Below are 19,521 nucleotides of genomic sequence, written 5' to 3' on the forward strand. Positions count from 1 at the left end.
GATCCATGCCTCTGCCATTTCGGCTCATTACAACACAGAGCCTCCTCTCTTTTCTCATCCCCCCGCTAAAGCAGTACCTCAGAGGGGCCAAAAATTTGAGACCTCCCAGGAGAGCACCAACTCCTGCATGGGACCTCAATTTTGTGCTGGAAAAACTCACCCTACCTCCTTTTGAACCAGCTGCTACTGCAGACATAAAATTTCTCTCTTGGAAGACAGCTTTTTCTTTTAGCAGTCACTTCAGCTAGAAGGATTTCAGAACTACAGGCTCTCATGGCAGTGGAGCCTTTCATTATCTTTTATCTGGACAGGGTGGCCCTCAGGACCAATCCATCCTTTATGCCTAAGGTGGTATCCATTGTGGCTCTTAATCAGACCATTCATCTGCCAACTTTTTTCCCAAATCCACAGAACAAGGGGATTCTGCATTCACTGGATGTACGACAACTAAGATTCTTAAACAGGACAAAATCTCTGAAAATCAGGCTTACTGGTGGCATTGCTGCAGGGGCAGAGGAAAGGCATTAAAGCAGCATTTCAAAATGGATACCATTATTTTTTCTGCCATGCCCATTAACCGCCAAGGAATCGTCCCTTTCCCGGTGAATTCTAGCTTTCTAGGGTCCTACAAAGAATCAAACTGCCTTGGAGTATTTCTGGTCAACTAAATACATTTACTTTTTCATCCAGACAGCTTGGCACCTGCTACTATTAGTCTAATGCAAAATCCATTTCCAAAAATTTGGGTTTGGCTCATGATCACATGAAACTAAATAGACGTTGAACTTCATGATAAGTGTTGATATTCAGCCTGAACCACCACCCTATTCTCTTAAACTCTTTTACATGGTAAGCCTTTGTCACCATAGGGAAGTCATTTTTCCAAGTACATTAATAACGGTGATATAAAAATGCCTTGGGCCCCATGGGGGGTATTGGACTTTGGGGCAAGAAAACATTAAAATGTCAATCAATGTTCTGTGTTACTGTTGCAGTCAACGCTGGTTACCAGCCTGGCAAGGCCCCCTAGTTGGCCTGAAATCCAAAGTCAGGTCCGGTCATGTGTAAACAGGCTGGCACTCATTCCCCGTTATAAGATAGCCGCCCCTTTTGTGCAGCTTTCTTGCCAAGGTGCCGAAGCAAATCCTGCCAGGAAGAATACTCCTGAGATATAAGCTGAAATTTCGATCCTCTTCATTAAAGTATCCCGTCTGAAACTTTTTCTTGAAATGGGGATGTCAGAAAAGTTAATTTTTTTCTTGGGAAGCAAATACTCAAAAGGGATTTCATTCTTACTTTTTCCTTGCCTGGCCCTGACCACGACTTTAGTTTGGTTTTGTGCAGTTTAACCTTTCCTCCATTGCGCCCTCCCATTTTCATACAGTTTGCAGAAGATTTAATTATACGATATTGCCCGGATAGGCCCCGACCCCGGGAAATTCCAATCCTAAGGAACTTGAAGGACAGGCATCCGTGGTCCAACCAAACGAGCTTCTTCTACCACATACTCAGAGGTCCTGCACAGCCCCTGAAAGACCTTACTGGAGGCGGAAGTCTTACAAACTCCCTCTCACAAGGCCACGGGAAATGTCAAGTATTGGACCTTGGAGACTATACCAGAAATGGTCCGGGCCTGGAAAAGGCATGCTTCTGTGTTGTTTTCAGACCAACTCGATTATACATTAAAATGATTTCAGCTTCAAAGGCAAAGACTAAAGCACCCTTAAAGACAAAGAAACAAGTACAACAGCCTCATGGACAGGCCTCCATGCCCAAAAAACAGATGCTCAAATAAGACTTAATTACTTTGATCAGGGGTTCCCATCCCCCACCTGATAAAAGGCCTAGGCAAGAGACAGAATATGAATCTTCAGATCAGGTTTCCATTTCATCTGATTCCTCTTCTGATCAGGAATACTCTCTTCCTCCCTATGAGGATTCTGATGCTGAAGAATCTATCCCTTCAGCCTCTCCTCCTGAGGATTACATTTTTGGGGAAACCTTACATACCATGAGGGAGCATTTCCACTGGGAGAGCCAAGATTTTTCAGAATCTAAGAAAAGGCTCAGAGACTTCCTTTTACTACCACAACACAGGCCCCTAGCTATTCCACCTGTGTTAGACATTGTTGATGATGTATTTTCAGAGTCCAGTCTGACCCCTGACTGGTACTACAGGGTTCCTGACTCTCATAAATTAGTTTTCAAAAACCCTGCTGCTGACCCAGAAACTATCTCTCAGGTTCCCAAAGGGGTCAAGGCTTCCGCTGCAAAAAACCGTAATTCTCCTGACAGTGGACTCCTAGGGCATTGGACAGATGGGGGAAAAGAGTATACACATCCGCTACCTTATTATAAGGGCTTTAAATTGTCAGTTTCATATGCTCAAATATCAGCAATATATTGTGTCACTGCTTAAACAGAAAATGTTGACAAATTCTGAATGTGTAGAAATCAAAGAAATGCAGGATTTATTGCATGCAACTGAACAAGTTGGAAAGCATACTTTGCAATGTGGTTTTGATTCTTTGGAGGCCTTCTGCAGAGCCGCTGTTACGGGTTATGTCATCAGGAGGCATGCTTGGTTAAAGGAAATAAGTCTGCCTGATCATGTCAAAGCAACATTATTAGATGCCCCATTACAGCATGATACTTTGTTTGGTGTTAAAGCAGAAGAGGTGTTAAAATAATGGAGGACAAAGCTAAATCTATGGAAAACGGTTAAGGATTTCTTACAGGTTCAGCCTCCAAGATTTAGCAGACACTGGCCTACAAAGAATTGGCCCTTTCCAGTGTCAGACAGACCACAAAGTGGCAGATACAGACGCCCAAGAGGCAGATCCCAGCCCCAAGGTTCGTACAGGTCTAAACAATGGGGTGCTTCTACCTCCAAAAGTGGAGAAGACAAATCACAGCCATACAGGAAACAGCCCCAATGACTTCCCCCTTCCTCCACCAAGCACTTATCTTCTGGCAGCACCTTTAGGGGGAAAACTAGCACTTTTTTCTCAAAACTGGCACATAATAACCCAGGACAAATGGGTCCTAGACATAGTGTCACAAGGCTATGTTTCACTTCCATACCCCTGCCAAGGACAAACGGTTGGCCAGACCTGCCAAAACATCAATGGGCAGAGGCACAAAAGCTAGTCTCATCCCTCATGGACATGAGGGCCATTCAACACGTAAGAGCAAGGACAAGGATTTTATTCAAGACTGTTCTTGGTACCAAGAAAGGACAAGACCTGGAGACCAATACTGGACCTATCTATTCTAAACACATTTCTGGATATACCAAAATTCAAAATGTTGACTCTACAGCTACTTCTGCCCATGCTGGACAAGAAGTCTTGGCTTGTGACTTTAGACCTAAAAGAGGCATACCTGCATGTCCCAATCAGACAAACATGCAGAAGATACCTCAGATTCAAAGCTGGCTCAATGCACTACCAATTCTCTGCACTGCCCTTTGGCTTATCTACTGTGCCCAGGGTCTTCACAAAGTGCCTGGCACCAGTAATTGCATTCCGCAGACAAAGAGGAGTACAAATATATCCTTACTTGGACGACTGCCTCATTCAAGCAGAGAACAAGGACATTCTGCTACAGCATTCATGCCAGGAAGAGATTTCTAACAGGCCTAGGGTACACAGTCAACGAAAAGAAATCAAATCTAGTACCCTCTCAAGAGATAATATTCCTGGGTGCAAGCTTAAATACAACTGCCCAGATGGCTTATCTCATGCCAGACAAACAAAGGCAACTGACTACCTATTTCAGTCTGTTGGCAACAAAGGCCCAGTTATCTGCAAGAAAAATTCTGCAGGCTTTGGGCTTCATGACATCCTGCATTCTACTAATTTCATGTGAGAGACTGCATATGAGGAAACTTCAATGGTACCTAAAAAGTGTTTGGACTCAACATTACCACAGCCTGGAAACAATAATTACCCTCATTCCCTGCCTGCAACAGGAGTTTCACAGGGTGAAGGCTTGTCACCAGAACAAGGGACAGCCATTCACTTTACCCCCAGCCAGGCAGACATTAACAACGGATGCATCAGATATGCCTGGGGGGGCCCACATGGCAGGAAGATGTATTCAAGGCACATGGTCCGCAAACCAAATACATCTACATATCAATCAAAAAGAGATGCTAGCTGTTCAGAATGCCCTGACAGCCTTCAAGGACCTACTTCATCCGGGACAACTACTTATAGACAACACCATGGTCATGTGGTATATAAACAAGCAGGGAGGCACTCATTCTTGCCCCCTTTGCAGACTAGCCATGACTTTGTGGGACACAGCATTGGCTTACCAAGTACATCTGCAGACACAATTCCTGCCAGGAAAGATAAATACTCTGGCAGACGAACTAAGCAGACACCTCTTGGATCCCCACAAGTGGAAATTGGATCCACAAGTCTTCAACATGATAACAAGGAAATGGGGATGCCCGGATATAGATCTATTTGCCTCTCCTCACAACTACCAACTAAGTGATTCTGCACAAGGACTTATCAGACAAGGAGGTTTGATTTTAGTGCTGAAAAGCTTAGCAGTATATGCCTTTCCTCCACCGCCTCCTCCCTAAGGTAAATTCTAAAGGTCAGACAAGAGAAGCCAAAGATGATACTGATTGCCCCAGACTGGCCTGGCCAAACCGGTATCCAATCCTAAGGAACTTGTCTCAATGCCCTCGCTTCTTGACCTTGCCTCAAATACCCATCTACTATCCCAACAAACAATCAGATCCTGCACAGCCACAACTAAAGACTCCAATCTGGCAGCATGGGCGGATAAATGCAGTGATACAAAATTCTCACTAAAGTTGTAATGGATGTAATTTTGGAGGCCAGTGAAGGCCTAGATACCAGACAAATCCGCCTGACCTGAAATGGAAGAGATTCTGTTGGAACCAGGCACAAGGAATTGATACAGCTGTACCAAATAATCCTCAGATTTTGCAATACTTAACTGAGATGCTGAACAAAGGCCTATCCCTTTCATCAGTTAAGATTCATGCCTCTGCCATTTTGGTTCATTGCAATACAGAGCCACCAATCTTTTCTCATCCCTTGTTAAGGCAGTACCTCAGAGGAGCCAAAAACTTAAGGCCTCCAAGGAGATCACCAATACCTGCATGGGACCCCAATTATGTTTTGGAAAAACTCACCCTGCCTCCTTTTGAGCCAGCCGCTACAGCTGATATAAAGTTTTTATCTTGGAAAACAGCTCTGCTCCTAGCAGTAACATCTGCAAGACGAGTCTCAGAGCTACAGGCACTCATGGCTGTGGAACCCTATATCATTTTTTATCCAGACAGGGTTTCTCTGAGGACAAACCCGACAGTTATGTCTAAGGTAGTGTCCAGTGTGGCCCTTAACCAAACTATTCATCTGCCTACTTTTTATTCAAACCCACAGAATAAGGGGGAGAGAATTCTGCATTCTTTGGACATACACAGACAGCTATGCTTCTACTTGAACAGAACCATAGCTTTCAGAAAGACAGAGCAACTACTAGTGGCATATGCTGCAGGATCACAAGGAAAGGCCATCTCAAAGCAGACTATTTCAAAGTGGATAAGCCACTGCATTCATTTCTGCTATTCACAACATGGCAAGCCAGTGCCTAAGGGCATTAGGCCACATTCAACCAGAGCAGCAGCCACTTCAGCAGCCCTCCTCAGGGGAGTACCAACCAAAGACATTTTAGAGGCTGCTACCTGGAGTTCAATACACACTTTTACAAAGCACTATCATTTACCACTCTACTCTAAATCCAGGGCAGGCTTTGCCACTGCAGTTCTGCAGGGCCTCATAGTCACTCCAAATGCTGTGTAGCTCCAGCCTCCCAACCATAGCTTTGGGATTCAACCCAAGTGTAATGACTGCAACAGTGAAACATGAAGAACATAGTACAGTTGTGTACACTTACCATAAATGTAGATGTTCGAGTGTTACTCCAGGTCTCTCAACAGCAGGTACAAGTACGACTCAGTCATTGTCCACGCTGGTGTCAACGACCTGAGACGTACCTCCTTGGACTACATGAAAAGAGACATTGAGGAGCTCTCTGATTATGTAGCCCATGCAGGTATATCCCTGACCTTGAGCAGTATCCTACCTTCACCTAGAATGATGCCACAATACAGTGATAAGATGATCAGCTTTAATAATTGGCTTAAATTCTGGTGTCATTCAAAGGGGATCCAATGTCTGTCTGCCTGATGACATGCTGGACAAGCCACGCTGTCGCAAGGGACGGCTTGCACCTGTCACCCCTAGGCTTCCAGATATTGGCAAAGGCTCTTGCCACATCCATAGTGCCTTTTTTAGGCAAGGCTCAAATTCTAAACCTACCACCCTAGAACACAAAAAAAGTAAAACTAAGGGTAATGCTGCTCAATGCCAGAAGTCTCAATCTCAAGATGCACGCACTCGAGGCCCTTCTCAGTATGGAGAACATCGATGTCTGTGCTGTGCCACAAACCTGGTTCAAGGCTCATGAGCCCACCCCAGCACTAGCAGGTTTCACCTCATTACATCATGCTCCGCCCCAAAATCCGGACAACACCAAGAAAAGGAGGGGGGTGTCCATATTCATAAAGGACACCACACCTCAAGGTTGGTGGCAACGACGATGCATCGGAGACCACCCAGGTGCAATTAACCATAGGCAAGACTGCTCTGCAATTTGTAGCATGTTACAGGCCACCCTCTCAAACTCAGGAACCTCACATGGCCTTCCTGAAAACAATGGAGGATAAATGTATCTCAAACACCATCATACTAGGTGACTTCAACTACCCTAATATAGACTGGGAACACTACTCAAGCCCAAACACTCTAGCCCAAAGGTTCCTGGAGTTCATAAACTCAAATGCCATGGAACAACTAGTCACCATCCCCACAAGAGGAGAAAACATACTTGATCTCATCATCACGAACATGGGATCACAATGTTCAACACCGGAAGTATACTCCTCACTGGTGAGATCAGATCATAAACTAATCTCGCTGGAGGTCCTCATCCCGCCCCCACCTGAAATAAAAAAGACCACAGTGAAAAACTTCTCAAAAGCCGACTTCACACTTCTAAAACTAGTGTGGTCTCCTTTAAGGCCCCTGAGCCAGTGGTAAACATTACTCAAACCGCTGAATCACTTACAAATGCCTTCTACCAGCACCTACAGGACTGCATGGATCAGGCAATCCCAAACAAAACTAAGACTCTTTGTACCAAAGGCAAGTGTCCAGTCTGGTGGACCCCAGCCATAAACAAGCTCTACAACAAAAGGAGGAAGCTACTACAAGATAGAGCAAAATCCTTGAAAGGTAAGACACCTTTGATCATTATAAGTAAAAAACTAAGAGCTCTCATAAAATCATCCAAGGCAAATTTTGAGAGAAAAATCGCCAAGGACTCAAAAGACAATCATAAGGCCTTCTTTAGCTATGTTAGAAACCTAAGAGGAAACTCCCAGATATGCTCAGAATTAGTTCAAAATGATGTGAAGATTACTGAACCTACACACATTGCCAACATACTGGCTGACAGGTTCAGTGCAAACTCCCCCCCAAAAGGAGAGATATCTATACTAGAGGATTGTAGCCCCAAACATCTCCAACGCCCAGGTGAGAACTGCTCCCTCCAAAGCAAAAAACACAGCATCCATGGGACCGGATGGTGTCCCCGGCTGTGTGCTCCATGAACTCAATGAGGAATTAAACCCGCAGTTAGGACAGCTGTTTAATCTTAGCCTCACCTCAGGATACGTAACCAAGGAGTGGCGCCGCCACTGTGGTCCCACTTCACAAGGGCGGTGCCTCCACCGACCCTGGAAATTACCGTCCCATTAGCTTGACAAGCCTTATCTGCAAAGCCATGGAGAGGATCATAATGGAACTCATAAATAAAGACATAGGGAACTTGCAGACTTTGGATCCAACCCAGTTTGGCTTTGTCAAAGGCAGATCATGCCTTTTAAACTTGGTTGACTTTTCGAGACAGTCACCAAGGCCATTGATGAGGGAAAGGCAGTCCATACAGCCTACCTTGACCTGGCAAAGGCCTTCGACACAATACCCCACTCAGGTATCATCGAAAAACTCATCAGCTTGAATGTAAACCCATACATCACAAGATGGGTTGCAAACTGGCTAAGTGACAGAACCCACAGGGTCGGAGTTGCTGGAGCCATGTCGGACTCAAAGCCTGTCACAAGTGGTGTCCCACAGGGCTCAGTCCTGGGTCCACTCTTGTTCGGCATCTACTTTTCTGAAGTACAAGCAAACACAGGAGGGTTATGGCTGACAAAGTTTGCAGATGACTGCAAACTGGGCGCCATAGTCGAAAACACATCTGACACAGATATCCTTCAGAAGGGCCTCACAGAAACGGATAACTGGTGCCAGAGCCATGGCCTAAAGTTAAATGCCAAGAAATGCATAGTCATACCCTTCGGGAAAAACAAGGTTACCCCTAGCTACCATATAGGTGGCAATCCACTGAGCACAGAAGAAGTCATCAGGGATCTGGGGACCCAGGTTGACAGTAGCCTTCGCTTGACACTCATGTTGCTAAAGTAGTTAGGAAAACCTTCTACATTGCCCACCTGATCATGAAGGGATTCACATCTAGATTAAGGGAGGTCATCGTCCCCTTGTACTCATCACTCATTAGACCTATGATTGAGTACAATGCCCCATTCGAATGTATCTGACCCGACACCTGCAGCAGCTGGAAAGGCCCCAAAAGTTCCTCACCAAAAGGATAAAGGGTCTCAAAAATATGTCTTATGCTGCCCGACTGAAAGAACTCCAGCTCTATTCAGTCTCATACCGCTTGATCAGAGGTTACCTGTGCCTGACATATAAGGCCATGTCAAACCCTGATTTGATGAATATGCTTCACCTCAAAAAATCTAGATCCCTCAGAACCACAAGGGCGGGAGACTTAAACCTTGACACTGTTATTAATAGAACATGCTGGAGGGACAGATTCATCACCCAGAGACTCCCTATGCTGTGGAACAAAATCCAGGTACATGTGAGGCAGAGCACCTCGCTGGCCTTGTTCAAGAGGAATCTTGACCAATGGATGGGGGATCGTAGATATACCCCAGGGATTACTTCAGTGTCACTGCTTGACAGAGGCACAGCAAAATAATAGGCATAGTTTTATTCAAACTAAAGGGGTGGCGAAAGCCAAATAACTATGGGCTAGGCTTATAAATGCCCTTGGGCAGATAGCCTAGTATGAACCTATGAACCTATGTATTCACTGTTGCAGTCCAGGTTACCCACCCACCATCCCCCATATCTTTGCTGCAACTTATCTGCACTTCTCTAATCTATACAACCTATGTGGTGTATTTGCTTGTAGATGAAGGTATTATATATTTTGGTGCATGCATGTTTTATTGCCATATTTATAGCCTACCCTTTTGGGGGCACCTGACATTTGGGGCAAGAAAAACTAAAGAAAATGGCGTCGGCTGCATCTTTTATACCCCTGGCTCACTGACGTCAGGGAAGAGGCAACAGCAACCGACGCCGGACCTACATGTTGGAATTCAGGCCGACTGAATTCAACAGTGAATATACTCGAACATCTACATTTATGGTAAGTGTACACAACTTTACTTTTCTTCTCTTTCATCCCCACTACTGTTCCTCCAACTAGCCTATAGCCTTAATCCTCTCCTTCTTATACCCCCTCCTTGCCCACCTCTTCATCTTACCCATCTACTGTTATCTCAACCTCTCCACTGTCAGAACTTTTTCTACTTATGTTTTTCTTATTTCTGCGTATACCCTTCCTCCTCCTCCTCTGTTTTCTGTTCCTGCTCTAATGCCATCCTACCTCATTAATGCCAATATACATATACAGAACCTGTGTGCATTATCATTACTCTTATATCTACAGCTGTTGCATGTTAGCATGTCTTTGACTTACGTAAAACAATTTAAATTTTAAAGTGTATGACACGAGTAATGTCTATAAAGTTCGTTTCAATACTACCTGCAAATTAATGCTTAAAATGCTTAATTTGTATTGTTGCTTATTGTAAGTATGTATTTTATGTGGAGCTTTTCTCCTTTTCTCCACAGGCCTCTGCTGAAAATGGGACTTGTGCCCGGTTGGACTTTCTTGGTAAACAAAAGACAATACATAAATAAAGAGGCTTAAAGGAGAAGATTGATCTTAGAGATTCACTCCTTTCCTTGTTTTTTTTTTTTTTTGTTTTTTTTTTTTGGGCGGGGGGGGGGGGTTGCCAGCAGTTGGCATTTCTAGTGCCAGCATTTCAAATCAGGAGCCCCGTTCCCTTTCTTTATGAACTTATGTTTTATCTTAGGTGCCTTTTACTGTTAACTTTGAGGTAATGTATTTGAATGTGTGTTTTTAGACGTTTTAGTACAGTACAGTATGTTTTTGTTTATTTAATTTTATGCAGCCTTAATAATGTATTTGAGTTTGGGGAGTGTGCTTCTTCTCTGTTGTGCTTGTTGATTTTTTTTTTTTTTTTTTTTTTTTGAAGGGGTATTTCTAGGTTTAATAGATTATTTCCATTAAATGACTTTTCCAGTTGGTGGTCATCTGTTCTGTGAGTGTTGTCTGTTTTAATGCAGTTTCATCTTTTTGTAAGTAGGTTGTGCTTAGAAGGTTTATGCAGAAATAACAACACTTATTGCTTTTGTTTGCCCAGTCAAGTTTGGAGTTCCAGTTCAGCCATTTTTCTAAACAAAATTTAACATTAGGTTTGATACAGAAGGTAGAAAGAATGAAAAAGAACATGCCAAGTAAAAGGAAAGCGAGTAGTCAAACAAAAGAGGAAGCAGAAAGGTGTACTTAAAAAGAAACTTCGAAGCACCTTAGGGGAAGTCACAGAAAGTAAGTGGGAGCCAATGTTAAAAAAAAGTATGTAATTAATAAGAGGACAGAACTGTGGAAAGATGTGCAGACATATTATACCACAGGAGTGATGGCGGATGATTGGGACAGCTTTCCTGATGAGACATAGGAAGGTAATAAACAATTCAAGCAGGCATGGTTTGGACATAAATGAAGTATTATGAGAGACTGTCTGCAACTTGTCTAATAGGTAGAATAGTTGGGCAGGCTATGTAGGCCACAAAAACAAATAGTTTTCACTGCTGCCAGAAGTCTATTTTTCTGTTATGAGTACGTATCACACATAAACCATCACTAAGTATTGCACACTACACAATACTCAGATCAACAGCATACTTGAACAAGGGCTCCTGCAATTGTAATTTTTTCTGCATTTGGTAATCTGCTAGTGACAGGCATGTAACACCTTTGCATTTATGGGCCATTACTGAATGTTAGCACTGATACTGTAAGTGCTGCTGTGTATGGAAAATTGGCATCACTTTCATCATATTGTTGCCCCTTGTCCTGTAGTCATGTGGTAAGTTTAGTGCCCAAGAGGAGCACCTATGATTGCAGTGTGCATTGCTGAATGCCCCAGCTTTTTGAACAGTGATACAGAGTGCTGTCTTGTGTGATTTTCAGACTATTTTATGTCTTTCTCTCAATAACCTTTCTAAAATGACATCTGTGGTTGCACAAGGCATCCTAAGTCTTTAAAGTCTCTTAAAGATCAAATGGAGGTTATAGTAATAAACAATGCCTTTGTAGAAATTCTGTGAATAAAATCAGCATAATTTAAGTCTTCCAGAACAGCAGTGGCTACTAACCCAATGCAGAATAGTTTGCATATTTAAAAATATGCATGATCTTCCATGTTTTTTTGCAGAAATGTCACTTACTGAATTAATATTGATGTCAATGAAATCAGACTCCACTAAAAAGTTAACCCATTACCCTAATGTGTTTTTTTTTTTCTCTTTTTAACTTTCATCACAGGTTGGTCCACATCTACCACGGGAGGCATTTTGCAATATGTTGAAAGATAATAAGGTACTGCAGGAGCTTGCCCTCAGTATTTGCTCTGATTGGCTGGCTGATAAAGAACTGCTACCAGTTCTTGGACAAAACCATCATCTTTTGTGGATTGACATGACTGGCTGTGCACAACTAACACGACATTCCTTGGTTGCTGTCTCTCTGAACTGTTCTAACCTTCAGCACATCTCTTTGCGACATTGTGAATGGGTGGACAATCTGTCTCTCCGTAGTTTAGCAGACCACTGCAGTAATTTAGAGTCCATTGATTTAACAGCCTGCAGGCAATTGAAAGATGAAGCAGCATGCTATTTGGCTAAGAAGTGTGTAAAAATGAGAAATCTGTCATTGGCTGTAAATGCCAACATAACAGATACATCTGTGGAGGAAGTTGCCAAGTCTTGCCCCTTGCTGGAACACTTGGACCTGACAGGTTGCTTACGTGTTCGCGATGGTGCCATAAGGTATGTGAAGTGAGAAAGCTTTGTTAGTTAAAGTGGATGATAAGGTGAACAGGTAATGCATTCATTGTGAGACACCCTTTTCCAGCATTTTATTAAAACAATACACAAATAGATCATGGAGGCTAGAATCTGATTGATTTGACCTAATGCAACGCATACAAACTTACTAAGATCATATTGGGAATATAGAAGCATTTTTTGTGCTTTTTTTTCTGCTTTCCATGCAGCTGAGAAACCTGCATCAACTTATCACAAAGTAAAATGCCAGTGCCTCAGTTTTCTGCAGTGTTTTCTGTAATCACCTAGTTGCATAAATGAGCTGTGACATAGTTGGCCCTAAGACAAAGGACTTCAGCTATTGCTTAATATACTGAAATGGAGGATAAAACTTTCTTTACAGCTGCACGTACTGTACGTTTGCTACATACCTAGTTTGTTATAGTCAGAGTTTAGTGCGAGATTAAAGCAGTGGTATAGCAGACTAACGCTGTGTAAGCCACGATGTGTGCAAATTCATTTTTTTAATGCAGCAACATTTTGCCCAGCATGAGGGCAGCAAATGACCAAACATATGGATAAATGTATTTAAAAAGGTATAAATAAGAAATGAGAAAGGAGTACACTTGAGGCGTACATTGCAGCTTGATTTTCCTGGGAGAGACCAGGGAAATAACTGTGTAGTGCTGACTGGGGGGGGGGGGGGCATCCTGCTGGCATCAGTCCCCTGTGAAGTGCAGTGCAGCCGTGGGCTGATGCTCATTATGCATCCAACCCTCTGTGTTTTACTAGGCATACAGAGCGGCATGTATGTAGGTAAGTGAAAAGTACTCGCATGGTGGCAATGTGATACTTCCCTAGGATGCCTCTATTTCCTTGTCGACCACGAGCCTAATTGGAGTAAATGTGGGAGAGAAAGGAGGGGTAGGTTGAACTGACAGTTGAGGAGAAGCTCTGGGGATAGCTGTTGGTCAGCTGTGTGTGACAAAAAAATAGCATTAAAAAAAAATTACATGCAACTCCCCTGCAGTTTTGGGAGACTCCAGACATTTATTTTGAAATATGAAGTCAAAAATGCTGCACATATACTAAAAATTGTCCCAGAGATGGCTTGATTAGATTGCTGGTAATATAAAAGCATACATTACTGTGGACACAGATATCTTGTTTGTTCTGCTTCTTTGCTGTTATTACTTGAATCAGAACTCTGTATTATTCAAGTGAACAGGAGAAAAAAAAAGCACTTCACTGTAATAAGCCAATCACTACATTGTAAGCAATTAACTTATTAAAGTTAGATCTACATTCCCCCACGCCTGCCCAAGCCATTCAGGTTCCATTTCTGTGCCCTGCCTCTAACCCTCCTATAAATGTCGCAAACAGTTGCCACAGTTTAAACTCTGCCTGTATGGAGCACTACAGCGCTCAGGTTTTAGTTTTACATTTAAACAATAGCAAACTACTTGCTAAGCAGTTGCTATAGTGTAGACAAGTTGCTATAGTGTAGAAACACAGAGTGCTATAGCACTCAGGTTTGACCACAAATGCAGTACCAGTGTTTAAAAAACAGTGTTTCATTAAAGAGAGATCGGGATCAGCTGATCACCCCCTCTCCCAACGCTTTGCTCTGGGGTAGCTGCCCTTCTTGCCCTGCCCTAGTTGTGCTGCTTTGTGCATGTGTATAGATCTTGCTACATACTACCATCTCATGCAGCACTGGTGCTCTTGTCTGCATTCTTTATCTATTGGAGTAGGCTGCAACTTCTGAATGTTTCTGAATAGGATAAAATGGGCATTGGAAAATGAATGTATGAATAATGTGCAAGTGCTTTTCAGTTTACGTGTTACATTAATTCTGTCACTCCTCTCTCCTCAGTGAACTACTAATGTTAACAGCATGAAACTTAGATCATTGTTTCTGAATAATTAACATCATTCTTGTTTTTATTTCCAACTTAAGGGTCAGAATGTGTTGAATGAAAATTGCAGCTGTGCTTTTTGCCATAATGTATACTGTCACAATTGTTCTGCCCATAAGGCCTTATCTCGGTGCACAGGTTTTTATTTCTGGTAGAATGCAAACTGCAGAAACAGGCAGACTTTGCATAAAAAGGATGCAAATGGAAGATCTGTCATATGTTGAGGTCACTCAAGTTTTGGAACTGACCCCTAGACAACAGCCCTCCCCCTTACTTCAAGTTTTCCTTGACCTTAAGGAGTAACAGTAATATATTTCTGGACAGCATGTTAGCAATAAATAAAACATTAAGAGTAATCTGTATCCTTCTTATTTACATTTGTGAAATAAAAACAACTCACTCATGCTTCTTAAAACTCATGAAGGAAGAAGGCATTATATGTGCAGTACACCTCAGGTCATTATAGGAGAAAAGCATTAAATAGATATTAATATATTATACCATGGCTTATGCAGCCAATCAGTGGTTGGGTGTCATCATGATAACATTTCTTATTACATTGCTGGAATGAGATCCAGCAGTTCAACAAGAGCACCTAGTGATCCTTGTAAAAGTGTAGTCCTGAAGTATCTTTCTGGCTTACATTTGTTTTATTCATGTAGGGGCGAATGTAGCACACTTAACTATCTTGTTCATGTTACACATACACCAAACACTAGGCATTAATCCCCAACATAAATATTGAACCAGTTTAAACAACGCATAGCTTTTCTCAGTACACTTTCTTTCAGTGTAGCAACAGAGATCAAAAAGAGGCATAACCCTGAAACAAAGTAAGGGGGAATGACAACATTGTGTGCAAAGTATTGAGACACCTGAAAAAAGCTGAAGTTACATTTCTTGTAATGAGTTTAAAAAGTAAAAAAAAATCATACATATGTTCTCAACACACATTCAGGCACTTATAAAGATAAATGCATCACATGTACATACAAAAACGCAGTTTGATTAAAGCAGCTAAGTGTCACACATGAAGGCATAACATACGTTTGTGTATGTGTATAACAGAGCTAAGTGACAAAGTCAAAGCACACTTAAATTATTTGTTTAATTGAACTATTAATAATAGTCACAGCACTAGAAGAGCCCGTCAGCCATGCTACAGTAATGAAGCACTGTGATTCACTTATTGTAATGGAGAAGAGATACTTTCCCTGTCCATTATAAGCACAGACTGGCACTAAATACAGCTTTTTATTAAATTTTTTTTTCAAAATTGTTGACCAAATAAAATTAGCCAAGTAAGTAAATAAACACAGTAAAATAAAACAGTAAGTAAAGAAGCACAGAAAGGGCTACAAGGTTGTTTTCCTAAACCTGCATACAGTCACCACTTGTTTAAAATGTAGTATACATAAAACTCAAAATAAAATAACAGTATAACGGCATAATAATCATAATCCAAGAAAGGGATGGGAGAACTAGAGTCTTGCAACTTCTTCTGAAATGTATCTCTTGAGGTGTCACTATGGACATTCCTGTGTGTGAGCATCCTGAGGATGGCCAAAACCAGCCAGGTGAAGTGGATGGGGCGTACTGAGGTCTTCAGTGAAGACTTTGTGGTTGAGCTTAGATTTAGGGAGAGTGGTCCTCTCAGCTCACTGAGCAATGGTAACATAGAGGACACTCTTACGGCTCCTCCTGTAAGAGCTGAGCCTACAGGGAGTATCCCTATGTGTGGCTGTAAGACCCTGCACAGGCCTCAGCCACTGGGCTTTGTACCCTTAATTCATTAGTCACCTGTTGTAATGCCATTAGATCTGATGTTTCCATGTCACTGTTCCTCACTCTTGGGTCGTAGGATCTGACATTGGATCCGAGCCAACAACTTTGCAGGCAGCTTCTAGGCTGGAGCTTCTCCCACTCGCATGATCCCTTGCTGCCATGTAACAACTCAGATCTCATTTGCCACGCTCAGCATCAGAATCAGATTCTGTGGCTCAAGTCTCCAGTGGGGATAAGTACCATTATTTTTTTCAAATTCTTCTCCTGATTTGTTCCCTTTGTAGGGTTTAGTGTTTTCTAGTATATAGTATTGGTAGTATTTAGTCCCTCCCCTCCCATTTTATTTTTTTCGGCAGTTATTGTTGTGTGTTCTCATATCCTTATTGTTTGTGGCAATTTGTTTCCATAGTTTTACAGTTTTATACTTCTTTTAGTAGTTCTTCTGGCTTTTCTGGGTTTTGACAGTAGCTTTTCCTCCCGGTTTAAGATTCAGCTTGCCCCTTAGGCTTTGATGTTTTCTCGTCCCAGCATGTCAGACAAGCCTGTTGGGTTCAAAAGGTGCTCCTCGTGCCGTCAGAAGATGCCCATGTCCGATTTGCACAGGAGTGCCTTTATTGTTTGGGTGCTGACCACCTGGAGGTTGAATGCGACATTTGTGCCACATTCAACCCCAGGGCTCTGGTCGAGCTCCAGCACAAACTTCTCTTAAAAGGTATGGGCCAAGGGGGTCCATTGGCCCAGTCCCCAGCCAAGCCTGGACCCTCTAATTGTAAGAGGAAGGCCCCCCTGTTTTCCCCGGGTTTTCTTCATCTAAAAAGGCCAGGCTGTCAGATCCCAGTTCCTCGGAGTCGACCCCAGCCTCAGACCAGTCAGATCCGATTCCTCAGATCCTAGGTCCTGCGATTCCCCCTCTGGATCCAGGTCTTCCACTCCGAGGCCCTTGGATCCGACATCCTGGGAATCTACTCCCGGATTCAAGGCCTCTGGATCAAGTCCTTCGGATTCAGCCAGATCCAGGCCAGCCGTGGATCCGGCTTCCTCGAATCCGAGTCATGTGAGTTCCAAGCATTCTGATCATCATTTCCCTTTGGATCTGAGGCGGTTGAATCTGGGATCTGTGTTGGATCCCATAGTTATTATAGAGGACTCACACTGGGTTCTGCCTTGGGGAAGTCCCCTTCTGCTTCCGAGCACAGGAGCCAATCTTTGGACAGGCAGGGGAAGTCCTTTGGGTCCAGACGTCTATCCCCAACTAGGTATTCCACCTCAGAGTCCTCCAGGAGCTTGCTCCCTACCGATATGGACAGGATGATGAGGTCCTTTCTCAATGCTCAGATTGAGTTGGGGATTCTTGGGTCCCCTGCCAATCTGGCCAGGGGTCCATCTCTTACCCCTTTGCTGGCTTCTCCGTGTCTGATTCAGATGGTGTCGGACTTTCGGGCTCTGGGAAGCATAGGAAAGGAGATGGGGGTTCCTAGAGGCCATTCTGTCTCCTACCCCGGAGGAGTCACTGACTGCCTCTGCTCGGCCTCCCCCTGGGCAGATGGAGTCCCGGGGCCGACCTCTCACCCTGGAGTCCTTGAGTAGGGGTAGGGGCTCCAGATTTGTTTTTTCAAGGACCATCTCAACCCCCTAGACTGGACTGTTCTCATCCTGATCCTGGTCAGCGTCTTGAACTAGCCTTCAGGTGGGAGTCACCCCCCCCCCTTGCAGTCCCCCTGTCTTACGAATCCACCCCCAAACCCACCCCCAGAGGAGGTGCCTCGGAAGAGATCGTGCAAGAAGATGCACATAGACTCCCCGGAGGAGTCTCTCACGGAGGATATGGACCTTGAAGAAGGGGACGGGTCCCCAGATCTTTGCACGAAGGTGTCTCCTTTGGGGACATTTTAGAGATCCTCAGGCTTAACATGGATGGTCTTCCCTACCCCTATCCTCCGGGGAGTCCGTGTTCCTGAAGGGTTTTCAAGACAGGACCATTTCCCTCCCTGATGATGAACTTGGGTCTATATCAGAAGATCGAAGTTTCAAAACTTCGAATATGATAAGGTTGACACCATCTGATCGAAGTCTTGAAACTTTGAATCTTTTAACAGAGATCTCTGTACAGTGTGGAAGGGGAAGGTTTCCCTTTTCTGTGCTGTAGTGCAATCTCGGAGTTGGTATATTTAAGTAGTGGGGGGGGGTGCAGGGGTTTATTTGTGTAGGTTGTTATTTTTATTAAATTTTCGAAGTTTCAAGACTTTGATCAAATCTGATATGGTCGACAATATATGAAGTTTTGAAACTTAGATCATGTAATATAGACGCACAAACTTATAGACCTTATCACCAGCAGGGTGTGGAAGGAGCTGGATACTGTGGAGCCTGTTCCCAAGCATGCCAATAAAGGGTCTACTTTATTCTATCGAAGCCACGTTATGTCGAATGCGAGTTCATTGACACGTAATCAGCGAATCACAAATCCAGCGAACGCACAAAACCGCGAAATTCGAAATGATGAAGTGTTTTGGTTGACCCGTCTGCACTACAGATCTGTAAGGTAAGTGTGCGATAGTTACGGACATTAGGGTTAGGATTAGGGTGCGGGTTAAGGTAAGTGCATAGATAGGTATTATAAGATGGGTAATGTATTTAACATTTATTGTAGGGTTTGAGGTAGGGGTTTGGTTAGTTTATGTGTGTGGTTTATTTATTTTGTTTGGGTATAGCTCCGTAGAGTAAGTGTGCGGTAGTTACGGACCTTAGGGTTAGGGAGGGGTTAAGGATAGTGCATAGATAGTGGTGTATGTGGGGTTTAGTGTAGGGTTTTGGTTGGTGTATGTTTGTGGTTTATTTATTTTGTTTGGGTGGGTAGTATGTTTCGGGCGGTGGGGATGGCCAAGTATGACAATTGGGTATTTTGAGTTTTGCGGTTTCGTGCGTTCGATTATTTCGCTGTTCGGTGTATATGTGTTGATGGAGTGGTGTTCGACATAACGCGTTTTCATTTAATTAAAGTAGACCGCCAATAAATTCCTCAGGTCCCCTTCAGACAAACAGTTCTGGTCTAAGGGTTTGCCTTTCGATGCTACTGTGGTAGCTGCCGCCACCGAGAAAGAGCTGGTGGAGCAGAGTGTCTGTTCATCCTCCTAACCAAAAATCCCGGGCGATTGACAGACATGGAAAGTGGGTCTTTGCCTCAGCTACCTTTGGTCTATGGGTGCTTTAACTACTTGGCACATTTCCCCCAACTCCAGAGGGACTTGGTCAAGGAGCTTACCTCGTCCCTTTCTGAGTTACTGCCTGCCGGGGAGTTAAGTAAGATGTTCCCCAAGCTGTCTACACTCGCTTCCCTAGCCAGTTCCTCAATGAGGCTGATTGCCAATGCTGCAGAAGGTGCCTCTCTAGCCTAGTAGCTTTTTTTCCCGAATTTT

General features: G+C 43.4%; 1 protein-coding gene across 1 annotated transcript in view; it reads left to right on the top strand.

The window, feature by feature from the left end:
* The window catches only part of FBXL15 (F-box and leucine rich repeat protein 15), a 192,226-nt gene that overhangs the window by 124,227 nt on the left and 48,478 nt on the right, over positions 1-19,521 (top strand). The window contains exon 4 of the mRNA XM_044056532.1: positions 11,902-12,404. Coding sequence (XP_043912467.1) covers positions 11,902-12,404 — 503 coding nt within the window. The remainder of the gene's footprint in view (positions 1-11,901; positions 12,405-19,521) is intronic.

This window comes from Protopterus annectens, chromosome 14.part0 (assembly GCF_019279795.1).
Source record: "Protopterus annectens isolate FY-2018-M chromosome 14.part0, PAN1.0, whole genome shotgun sequence".
In the NCBI taxonomy this organism is placed as follows: domain Eukaryota; kingdom Metazoa; phylum Chordata; order Ceratodontiformes; family Protopteridae; genus Protopterus; species Protopterus annectens.